Source organism: Populus alba, chromosome 14 (assembly GCF_005239225.2).
Source record: "Populus alba chromosome 14, ASM523922v2, whole genome shotgun sequence".
Lineage (NCBI taxonomy): Eukaryota > Viridiplantae > Streptophyta > Magnoliopsida > Malpighiales > Salicaceae > Populus > Populus alba.
Genome location: NC_133297.1, coordinates 852,756 through 864,541, shown reverse-complemented (window position 1 = coordinate 864,541; position 11,786 = coordinate 852,756). Strand labels below are relative to the sequence as shown.

The 11,786-nt window shown below is 36.3% G+C and overlaps 1 protein-coding gene and 2 long non-coding RNA genes across 3 annotated transcripts; 1 reads left to right on the top strand and 2 right to left on the bottom strand.

The window, feature by feature from the left end:
- The first annotated feature begins 2,139 nt into the window (after positions 1–2,139).
- LOC140954491 (uncharacterized) lies at positions 2,140–3,463 on the top strand. The gene is made up of 2 exons (XR_012167800.1): positions 2,140–2,333; positions 3,116–3,463. It is a non-coding gene; the product is annotated as an uncharacterized lncRNA (long non-coding RNA).
- A 1,328-nt stretch (positions 3,464–4,791) lies between these two features.
- LOC140954492 (uncharacterized) lies at positions 4,792–6,674 on the bottom strand. The gene is made up of 2 exons (XR_012167801.1): positions 6,326–6,674; positions 4,792–5,218 (listed from the first exon to the last, which is right to left on the bottom strand). It is a non-coding gene; the product is annotated as an uncharacterized lncRNA (long non-coding RNA).
- Positions 6,675–6,740: 66 nt separating this feature from the next.
- On the bottom strand, positions 6,741–10,600 carry LOC118037259 (putative disease resistance protein RGA3). Its single transcript, XM_035043172.2, has one exon. It carries the CDS (start codon positions 10,411–10,413, stop codon positions 6,883–6,885), a length of 3,531 nt encoding a protein of 1,176 aa, XP_034899063.1. The 5' UTR covers positions 10,414–10,600; the 3' UTR covers positions 6,741–6,882.
- Positions 10,601–11,786: the final 1,186 nt, after the last annotated feature.

Genomic DNA, 11,786 nt, shown 5'->3' with positions numbered 1-11,786 from the left:
ATGTTGTCCATGCCATTCAAAACTCATCCACATGTTTTTGTAATTGCATACAATATCCCCCAGAGTAGCTAACCACTGGACTCCTAGGACCATGTCACAAGCCTCCAATTCCATGACAAACACGTCTGCCTCACAATGGATCCCTTGCATCTTCCATTTGAACTTTCTGCAAATAAAAGAGCATAACATTTTTCCCCCATTTGCAGCCTTAACAGTCACTGGTTTGATGGGGCTTAGAACACACTGAAGTTTGTTAGCAACCCAAGTATTCATGAAATTATGAGTGCTTCCCGAGTCAATTAATATGAATATTGGTAGCTTGTCAACCTTTCCTGTTACCTTAAGTGTATAGCATCCTGGAATTCCTTCTAACGCATTCATGGAAATGTGGGGTTCTGTGTCTACCAGTTCCCTTGATTCCTGGCCAGCTTCAACCCCATCATCTGCATCACCTTCATCATCACCCACTAAGCATATGGAATAAAGTTTGCGTGTTCTGCATTTATGTCCTGGTGTGAATTTGTCATCACACCAAAAACACAAGCCCTTTGCCCTTCTGTCTTCCATTTCAGTGCTTCTAACATTACGGGTAGGCCTTTTCATTGGTTGTATTCCATTAGGTGTTTGAGGAGTGGGTAGTAGCCCTGGTAGACTAATGTGTTGAGGATTTGCTTCACTGAATTTATGAGGTTTGTAGGGAGAAGGTTGTGGGTTGGGAACTTGATTGCTGCCAAAAGGTGTAGTTGTCTGTTTGCCTGGCTGTTTATGTGCACTTTTGTAGAGATTTGTGTTTTCTTGTAAACGGGACAGATTATATGCTTGATTAAGGGACTTGGGTTCAAACATTTTAACCAAGTTCTTAATTTCTGTCTCAAGACCCCCAAGGAAGAAAATTAAGGCATACCTTTCATCAATCTCAGCTCTATTCCACAGGATATCGAAACTCCTGATATAAGTCTCCAAATCACCCTCTTGTTTTAGATCCTTCAGCTCTTCCAAGGGTTCTTTATGGCCACCGAACCTGCCACACAAACCTTGGACATACTCCTTCCATGTGACTAACTGGCCACCCTTGCTTCTCATGAAATTCTGGTGCCAGTATAAGGCCGTCCCATCTAAGTAGTATGATGCCAATTTCAGCTTCTCTGCTTCAGGAACTTCTTCCATTTCAAAGAACTGATTACACTTGTACAGCCATTTGTGTACATCTTCCCCATCAAAGGATGGAAAATCTCTTCTGGGTTTATGGAATTTGTAAGTTCCACTTTGTTGCCAATCATTTTTGTACAACACGCCCTCCTGGTTGCTGTGGTGATACTCCTGGTTGGAGCTGGTTTCTCCTGCTGGTAATTGTAGTTTCTGGAGTAGGGTATTCTGCTGAAGAGAAATGCCTGCAATGAGCTCTTCCAATCTTACTAGACGTGTATCGCTAGACAGCTGCTGCTGTCCTTGATGTTCTAGCAATCTGGCCATCTTGTCATTCCATATACCTTGCTCCTTGTTAGCTATTGCTATTGTTCCTTCCAGTTTCTTAATATCTTGAGACCTAGTTTCATGTGTCATGGTGTAGGTCCGAAGATGTTGGCTCTGATACCACTTGGTGCAGGTGTAAAGGGATGGGAGGAGGATTGACAGAATGGCTTGATGAAAAGATGAAGGAAGAGTGGGAAGAGATCGCAGAATTAAGCAGAGAAAAGAGATTAGAGAGCAAGAGAAGAAACAGAATTCAATTGTATATATTTTTCACGTAACTGTACCTTGTTACAATTGCCTTTAATATAGGCATGCTGTGTAAATGACTTAACACGTGTTGTCTGTTATTGAAACGGTGCGTAAAACAGGAAGCGTGTGTAATGCATGTAAATAAAACGGTGCGTGTTGGGTGTAACAGAATTTCCAGCTGTTGTAACCGACTTTCCCTCCATTTGCTTTAGTTCGTTGGTTCTTCCTGCAACATCAAGACCTCTACCTGATGAATGAAAAGAGTACTGTATCATATACACTATTTAATAACTAGCCAAACCATGCAATACTGATCTCCTCTGTCAAATTGATGACGTTGGGCATGATAATTATTGCTGATGCTTTAATTCTTGCATTGCATTCAGCATCTGAATGATTGAAATTTATTGCAGATCACTGTGATGCTGATGTCCTTATAGGCAGGAAACCTTGGTTTGAACATGGTTGCTGCATGTCATGAAATCCTTCTGGATCTTTGGTGGAATCCAACCACTGAGGATCAGGCTGTTGATCGAGCTCATAGAATTGCACAGACTCGTCCTGTTACAGTAACATGACTTACCATAGAAGACAGAATATTAGCTCTTCCGGTGTTTTTTCTTTCTACAGGCATTGATTCCGTCTTATGTTTTTGGTAACTGTTTAGTCTTCTTCTTGCCTTTTGGTTGCTGGAGAGTCTAGATCATATGTTGCTAGGGTTACAGAAAAAAGTTTTTTTCCAGCTAATTATGAATCTTTAGTATCCCATTTTGTTATCTCTTATAAATATCATAAACCAACAATAATCCAGAAAAGCCAGAAAATCTGTCTGGGAGTTAGGAGGGATTCTGTTAATTTATCTATGTTGAGGTTGTCATGCCTTGCATAGTATAAATCCAAGAGAATTGCCTTTTGCTTAATTTATATCGAGGGAAGTGATTACAGATAAACATCATCAAGGATTAAGGATACTTGCAATAAAATATGAGTACATCACATCAAGGTGGAAGGCAAGTATTGAAACAAAAAGGTTATTAGTTGATTATGGTCCTACGGAAGCGACTTTTAGGGTTAAAATTTGAAAGAGCATTACCATTCAATATTTCATCTTCAAATGGCTACTCTTTACTTGACAGCCACGTTAATCTCATTAAACTTATCAGGAAGGCAACAAATTGCACTTCTAGGGTTGTAGATGGGCATGACAGTCACACAGGTGCCAGAGGCTGAAGCCTTTGTAAATGACAATGAGAATATTACTTGTAATCTTGAAGTGTGATCTATTTATTATCTAATACTTTTGCTCGTTTGTGCATTTCTCTGTGTTCTTATATTCGAAATTTGACCATGGTTTTTGAAGATAATTTTCTTTGCTGCTGACCACAATTTGCAGGAAAAGAGTCAAAGTGGGGGTTCAGCTACTCGTCTTACTGTGGAAGATCTCAAATATCTATTTATGTTCTAGGACAACCCCCCGCTCCCCCAATTCATTCACGTTGAATTTTGAACAGTTAGGAAGCCAGGAGGAACCAATGGCTGCGGTTGTGAACGCATGCCCATGTTGTAGCTCAAATCAAAATCGTGGGGACTAGCATGTTTTTGGGTGTTTTCTTTCTTGTTTTACGAGGGCCATAATTGGCATTCATGTTCTCTCATCAAGTGTAGAGGACACCGAAGGCAGAAATATTTGTAAATATTATTATAATTGCCTAAAATATATGAAGCAATTAGTTTGTGCAAATTTATCAAGTGTGTGGAGTGTGTACTATCTAAGTACAGGTACACAGACCTGGTCATGAACTACTGGTTTGAAGGCAGATAGAAGAGGAAAATGGTTTAGAAAGAAGTCGTTTTGAACATTTTTGGTGATCATGACAGTTTCGATCCATCTTTCTGAGCATTAGGTGGAATATTGAATTTCATCTTAATTGTCAATATACATAGCTTAATGAAAATTGAATTCCTAAATGTTGAGGAAGAAGTCTAAAATGAAATGATAGAAGTAACATCGCATACAGGCAATAATTCACATCCATCCCTATATTAAGGTATTACTATTTTGGTGATAAGCCGCCTGCTTCATCCATTTTGGATCTACTTGTCCCCTTACTTCTTTCCAGGCCTTTCATTTGTTTATGTATTGCTTTTGCATCTTTTTCTTATCTTTCTCTGCCTTTCCCCTGTTTCTGTAGTTTAGAGTGGTGGGTTCTTGGTTGCTTCTCTTGGAGCTTTTCATTCGAATGGCTTCGTTTGTGGTTTTCGTGAGCTTGTGTTGATCCAGTTTCAAATTTGGTTGCTGTTTTTTTTTTTTTTTATCTGCGCTTTTTGGATCATCTTTGAACTTTAATTTCTACATTGGTGTTGTTTTTCAATGGATTTTCTCGCCCTTCTCGTTTGCAGAAGTTCCAGCTGAAAAACTACGTTGGTTCTATCCCACGCACCGCGCCTATTAGAAAATCTTGAGAGAGCATATAAACAATTAGACATTGATGAAGAAGCATATAACCTGGAAGTTAAAAATCAGGAGATCATTTTTGAAGGGAACATGGAGCAGAAGAAGAACCTTACTTTGCAGGTGCACGACCAGTTCCAGCTTGGAAAATACTATTGTCCTTTGGTTTGATTTGGTTGTTGAATATAAAGCATCATGCTGGGAGATTGAAATGCAATTTTGGAGTGATTGTGTTCCTCTTCAGAGGCAGAGATGTACATGCTAGGATCCTCCAAGCTCCTCTCTACATGTTTTCTTGCAGGGCATCCCCTCCTGCTGCTGCATTTACTCTCCTTTGAAACCAAAGAATGAATTAAAGAGATTTTAGCAAGCAATTTTAGTGGTCTAGGTAGCTTTACTCTTAGATAGCCAAGTTAGTGTCGAAAGCTTGTGTTCAGTAATGAAGATTACAAAATCCAAATTGCAAATCCGCGTTCTCCACGGCCTGCTTTCCCTGTTCTTATCAAGCCATGGACCATCGCTTGTTGAATTTGATCCGATAACCAATGGGCAGGTTGAGATAAGGAACAAGATGCCACTATTTATAAAGTTTTCCTAATTGCAAGAAGATAACCATGAATTAATAGGACATTAATTCTTCAGATATTTGGAGTACATCAGCATAATCATCTATTCAACGAGAACATTAATTGTTCTTTCTAGAATTACAAAATTCAGCTTTGAAATTCTCTTCCTACCCAAGAACATCATCAACATATATAACCTCATAAAAATCAAATACTTTAAAGTTAAATAACAAAATCAAATATAAAATAATAAAAGTTACACATTCGAATTCACATCCATATCTATATTAAACTCTTTTATCTTCGTGATAAGCTGCTAGCTCCATTCATTTTCTTACATTTTGACAAAAATACTTATCTCATAAAAATACAAGAAAATTGTGCAGGTCACACATTTATCCAGCCTGACAAACACTATTCTGAATAAGCTTCAAATAACCATTCCATGGCTTCCTTCAGTCTTCGAGGTCCAACGCCACTATGATAGTTAAAATAGCCAACTTGGTATTAGTTTTGGAAATATAAACAACGCTAAACTACAAAATGCAGAATGAATGCAACTGAGTAGAGAAAAAATGTCAGGAAAATGGGATTGCTTCATAGTTTCTAAAAATATTATGATTTATGTTGAAAGCAGCTTTAGTTGTATAGAAAGCATATTCAATTCAATGAATACAATAAGCATGTGAAAGTTAAAAAATTTGTGGAACCAATTATTATCATATTTTCAAGAATTTAGCAGCCTTAAAAAATTAAAAAAATTTAATCATCATAAAAATATTTGATTAAATTATTTTATTCATAAAAAAAAGTAATCTAGTCACCAAGATATAATTTTGGTAGTTAATAATGTCTAATACCAATTTAAATTATTGATTTCAAGATTATAAATTATAAATTATAATGAATTATAATTAAATTCATATTTATATATATGAATGCCTGTGATTTTTACCAAGATTGATTTAGTGGTTTGTTTTCAAGTATTATAATTGTATATAAAGCTGGTGATTTTAAGAAAAATAATACTATATATATGGCTATTGATTTTATCATTGATGAATTTTGTTAATTCGATATATATTTTGTTAACAAAAGGACACATCATAAAAGCTAATTCGGTATTAGTTTCAAAGAAAATAAGTTATTTACCACCCACAAAATTAAAGTAATTCATGTAAATAATAAGTGGAACCAATCATTATCATATCTTTTAGCTGCCTTCCCAAAAAAAAAAATTATCATTATTAAAATATTTGATTAAATTATTTTGTTAATAAAAAAAGTAATTCGGTCATCATTTTGGTAGTTAATAATATGATGTGATAGTGTACGGAATGAAATTTAGACTAAAGTAGAAAAACACAAATAATCATCTCTTTTATAAAATGTTTTAAATAAAATAAAGAGTGTTTTAGCTTTAATAGTATTTGTAATCTCACTAATAATCCCAATATTGGTTATTATTAAATGAGATGGTTCATGTTTCAAAGCAAATAAGTATTTTTATTAATTTAAAAACTTTAATTGGTTCTCTCTCCTCTGTGTACAAAGTAACATAAAAAAAATTAAAATCCCAACTTACCTGTGCACCCTCTATGCTATATAAATTGATGGGATATGAGAAATTTTGGGTCTCTAAGAGCCATTCTCCTCTCTATAATTTTCTGAGAGATGTCGACATCCCTCCCAAATCTACAATTGTTTACTGCATGTACGCAAAAAATGATTAGGCAATTTAAAAAAAAAAAAATAAGAGTCTAACAACAACTTAAATTATTGATTTCATGGTTATAATTTTTAAATCTTAACAAATAATCATTAAATTCATATGTATATGATGAATGCCTCTACTTAAATGTGAGTTTTGAGAATCATAATTGTATATAAAGTTTATAATAGTAAAATAAATAATAGTGTACAGATAAAGCAAATATTTGTAATATATGGAAACAATCTTAAGTTTAAATTATGTTGTAAGAATGACATTAGAGTAATGATTGAAAGAATGCTGGATGGCTATTGATTTTATCATTGATAAGTATATATTCTAATACATAGTAAAAGCTAATTAATAAATCGATTAATTTAGAGCCATTCAGAGTCATTCTCCTTTATGCTATATCCTTTATGATATACCCTCTATGCTATATCGATTTCTGGGATATGAGAAATCTTGGGCCACTCAGAGCCATTCTCCTTTTTACAATTTTCTTCAAGATGTGGACATACATTAATACGCAATTCCTTTAATTTGGAGAGGCGTTGAATGGCTGTTGAACTTGGCAGATACTTGAGATTCTTGCAATTATAAATCTTAAGAGATTGAAGAGAAGAAAGGTTGGCCAACCATTCTGGCAATGCTTCCTCAAATTCCTCCCCGTTGAAATCCCCTATAGACAATGTCTCGAGGGCAGTGAGGTGTTGAAGTTGGTGGGACACTCTCTTCAGTGTATCCCACCCATGTATCCCTAGGGATTTGAGGGACCCACTCAAGTTGAGGTGTTGGATTGAGTTCAAAACTCCTGCAGGAAAAGCCTCCATCTCCTCTGAGAAACCACCGATGCCCAATCCCTCCAGTTGGGTAAGGCCGCCTAACCAATCCTCCTCTGGGATATCACTCAAACTGGGACACGTGGTGATTACTAAATCAACAAGAGAAAGCAATTGTCGTAAACCATGCCAATCAATACTGATGAGCTTATAACAACCTCTAATCACTAATCTTCGAAGCGAAGACAATTCTTGCAAACCACTGATATGGATAAGCTCACTCCAACCCCGTATGTCCAATCTCTCTAGAGATGCGCAACATTGTAGTCCGCTTGGAAGAGCTCCCAATTTACACCCAATAACAGTCAGTTTCTTCAAAGAATTTAATTCTCGAAAATCACCAGGAATTGAGATCAACTCAGGGCATTGTTGTATATTCAATTCCACCAGAGCTGTGCAGTGTTGTACGCTTGGAATGGATGCCAGCTTTGGACAACTCCATATATTTAAAACTCGAAGAGACGTGAAGCCATGAAACTCACCAGACAAATATCTCAGTTCATCACACACGTCAATTTCAAATTTTACAAGAGATGAAAGACCACATATGCTTCTCAACTTGCCACATACAAAAATGCTCAACCTTTCAAGACAAGGAAATACTTGATCACCTTCTCCACCTGGTACCATCCATTCTTCAAGACCATCCATCAAACTCAAAGAGAGTTCTTTTAGTGCTGGAAACAGTACTGCTTCACTGCCACTGCTGCTACTATAGAACTCATTACCTATACATTTCACATTAGGCATTCTACTCATCTTTAGAATCTTAAGGTGAGGAAGACATCCAAGTGTTGGGAGTTGCCTCAACTTGCTGCAGCCATTCAATCTCAGCACCGTCAGATTATCGAGTTGCAATATCCATGATGAGAAATTTTCACCTCCATAACCCTCAATTGTCAAGCTTCTTATGTCTCGGTGAGGCTGCAGGCCTTCCAGCACATCCTCGCTATTGACACTACTGTTACCTTCATCATCAGTCCATTCAAACACCAATTTGTTCATTCTTTTTCCACTCAGTTCTGCCTTCTCAGCTTCTTCTCTGTCTCTCACTTGCTCAAGCTTGCATATCTTCAATGCTCCTCTTAGTTCTTTCAAACATCCCAGCTCTTCAACCATATGATCTGGACCCACAACAAAAAAAGGCAGAGTTTGAAGGCGTGTTAAGAGTCTCACCTCAGCTGGCACTAACTTTGGATCATCAAAATGAAGATGTCTCAAGCTGACTAAATTCCTCATTTTCTTGGGAAGCTTTTCTAGTGACTTGCAATCAGTGACTCTTAATGTTTCCAAATGGTAGAGCTTGGTGATGGATTCCGGCAATGCTCTGATAGCAGTATCCGAGACATCAAGATATCTCAAATGTCTCAGCTTGCAAATTGAATCTGGTAACTTTGTGATATCAGACTGTCGCAATTTGAGAGTTCTCAAGCTTTTGAATTTCCAAGACCCATTCAATACATCATCCATTGAGAAAACAGCTCGCAATTTTCTAGCATCAACCACTGGAAATTCTGCCTTAACATCCCCGCGAGATATGAGATTTAGATGACGAATATGAGATGCACCATCAACAGCCGAATCCTCCTCTAGATTTATCACTTCTGATTTTGAGACCTGCAATGCAAGATCATGCACAAGATCATGCATCTTGCAACTTGTTACGATCTCACACTCATTCCTTTCAACATCTTGGAAAAAGGAATTTGCAAGCAAGTCATTGAAACACTTGTTGCCTTCGTCTTCCATCCTCCCAGTTGATGTCCCGAGAAAACCTTCAGCCATCCAAAGTTGAATTAGCTCTTCCCTTTCAATTTTAAAATCTTTAGGAAAAATAGAACAGTATGCAAAACATTTTTTCAATGTTGGCGATGACAAGTAATCAAAACTGAGTCTCAATATGCGGAAAGCTTTTTTATTTGCATCCAGAGAATTCCAGCTTCTACTATGTAGAATTGACCGCCACTCCTGTGCCTGCTTTCCGTGAAGAGTTCCTCCCAAAACTTTAGCAAGCAATGGAATCCCTCCACATTTCTTTGCAATCTCTTTTCCAATAGACTCCAAGTCTGACGCTATTGTTTCTCCTCCACCCCTGCTCACCTTTTGCTTGATAATGGACCAACATTCATCATCTGAAAGTTTCCCTGGCTCGTGCTGAATCCCAAGAGAAGTCCCCATCATGGCTGCTACTTTCTTACTGCGGGTTGTAACAACAACAGCATTCCCATTCTTGTTAATTTTTAACAGTAGATCCTTCAAATTATCCCACCTATCATGGTCTTCATTCCACACATCATCAAGAACAAGAAGAAATGTTTTCTTTTCCAGCACTTGCTGAAGTTTTTCAAGAATTGCATCTAGGTTGCTCAACCCACCAGTAGATTTATCAATCTTTTGCAACATCTCTCCTAAGATCCTCCTTTTACTGAAATCATTAGAGACACAAACCCATAGAGTCTCATCAAAATGGTTTTTCTCCTTCACTACTTCACAAACTTTTTGTGCTACAGTAGTCTTTCCAAGGCCAGCCATCCCCACTATAGGGACAACCGGAAGGACACGCTGGTGTTTGGTCAAGCTAGTCAGTAATTCCATAACTTTAGAGACATCAACCTCCCTTCCTACAACTTCTGAGCTGTCAAGGAACGAATGTGTCTCTCGATCTAGATCACTGCTCACTTCTTGAGCTCTATCTACAGGTAGAGATGTCAATTGAAATACAGCTGCATCTTTTCGAATTTCATCCAGTGCTCCATTGATCTCCTTAACTTTTTGACCCATATTCAGACGGAATGCGACAGGGTTGTGGAGTGAAAAGCAGTCACGTACCTTTCCCTTCTTTTGGTCTTTTCGGAGAATCTCATAAGCAAACTCGTCTAGAACATCTTCAGCATCGTAAGCTACATCTTGTAGTTTCTCCAGCCAACCCTTCACAGAATCGTCTGTGACTGACCTTCTTGCTGCATCTTGGAGCACATCTCTGATCATGATCAAGGACTGCTTGAGCTTTCGCAGCTGTCCCTCCAATCCCCAAGCAAGTCTGATCCCTTCAGCAGCTATGGAACTGACCCTCGTCAAAGTCGCCTCCATGGAAAACGTAAGAAAAAGCTCTGCTGCCATATTCTCTTGTTTGCTTTGGGAAATCAAAGAAGAAAGATTGAGGAAAAGAGAGATAAGAATGGTCTGAAAGTTGTGAAGTAGGGATGAAATGAAGTGTGTTTTGGAATGGGGAGATGCATTCAACTTGAAAGCAAAGGGTCCTTCCCTCACTGTATTAATTGATCGATTGCAGCTGGCAGCATCTTCCACGAACAACTGCTGTCAAATTAGTCATGCAAAGGCGAAGAACATGACCCTACCCTTCTTATCTTGCGTGTCCAAATCCATATGAGCCTGTAGACAACTTGAAAGCAGAGGGTCCCTCCCTCTCCCTGTATTCTCTTGACACGCACAATGAATCTAAGAAAGTAGTGTCAGTACAGACTTCGGTTGTGTATGAAATTAGGATTGAAACTTTCAGGGTTGTAAAAATGTTTTTAAAAAAATTAATTTTTTTTAATTTTTATTAATTTTAAATTAATATATTTTTAATGTTTTTAAATTATTTTAATGTGTTGATATCAAAAATAATTTTAAAAAAATTAAAAATTATTATTAGCATGTATTTTAGCACGAAAAATTATTTAAAAAAACAACCGCAACTACACTGCCAAACAAGCTTTATATTTTTTAAAAAAATGAATTTTTTAATTTAAAATTAATTTGTTTTATATTTTTATATGATTTGAATATTTTAATATTAAAAATAATTTTTAAAAATAAAAAAAAATAAAAAAAAAATATTTTATATCATAACCGATACCGTATTTCCAATCTGTTATCCGGACGGTTGTTTTCTAGGATTTTACTTTTTGAATTTTCCCTCTAAAATCTGGAATTTTCTGCTTTTTTCTTTTTAATTTCCTGTAAATATTGACGATGCAATGGATGCTATATATTTTTTCTGCTTGATAAATTAGTTGAGCCATTTTAATATGTTACAGCTCTGATTGCTTTAGGGATAATTAATATAATTTGTGAACTCAGTTATTGCTCTTTCCTTCCTTTTATTGCTTTTTTTTTAATCCGTAGTTTTCAAGTATCTTAATACTAACTTGAACACCCAAAAAATTAGTCAATAAAAACTTTAAAAAATTAGAGGATTGTTATTATAAATTGAATCCAGTCATAAATTTTAATAAAATTTGTGTCTACAAATCCTTACAAGGAAGTTTAATAAAAAAAATTTATCATGGGATTGCTCTCTTATTGCTTTCTGTCAAGGCTAATGGTAGCGTTGCTACCGCGGATCCACTTCTCTATGTTATAATTATTTTTTGTTGTATATCTTGTTAATTTAATTTTTTTAAAAAAAAATTAATAATTTTTAAATTATTTTAATATATTAATATTAAAAATAATTTCCAAGAACTGAAATGTTTCATATTGATGAA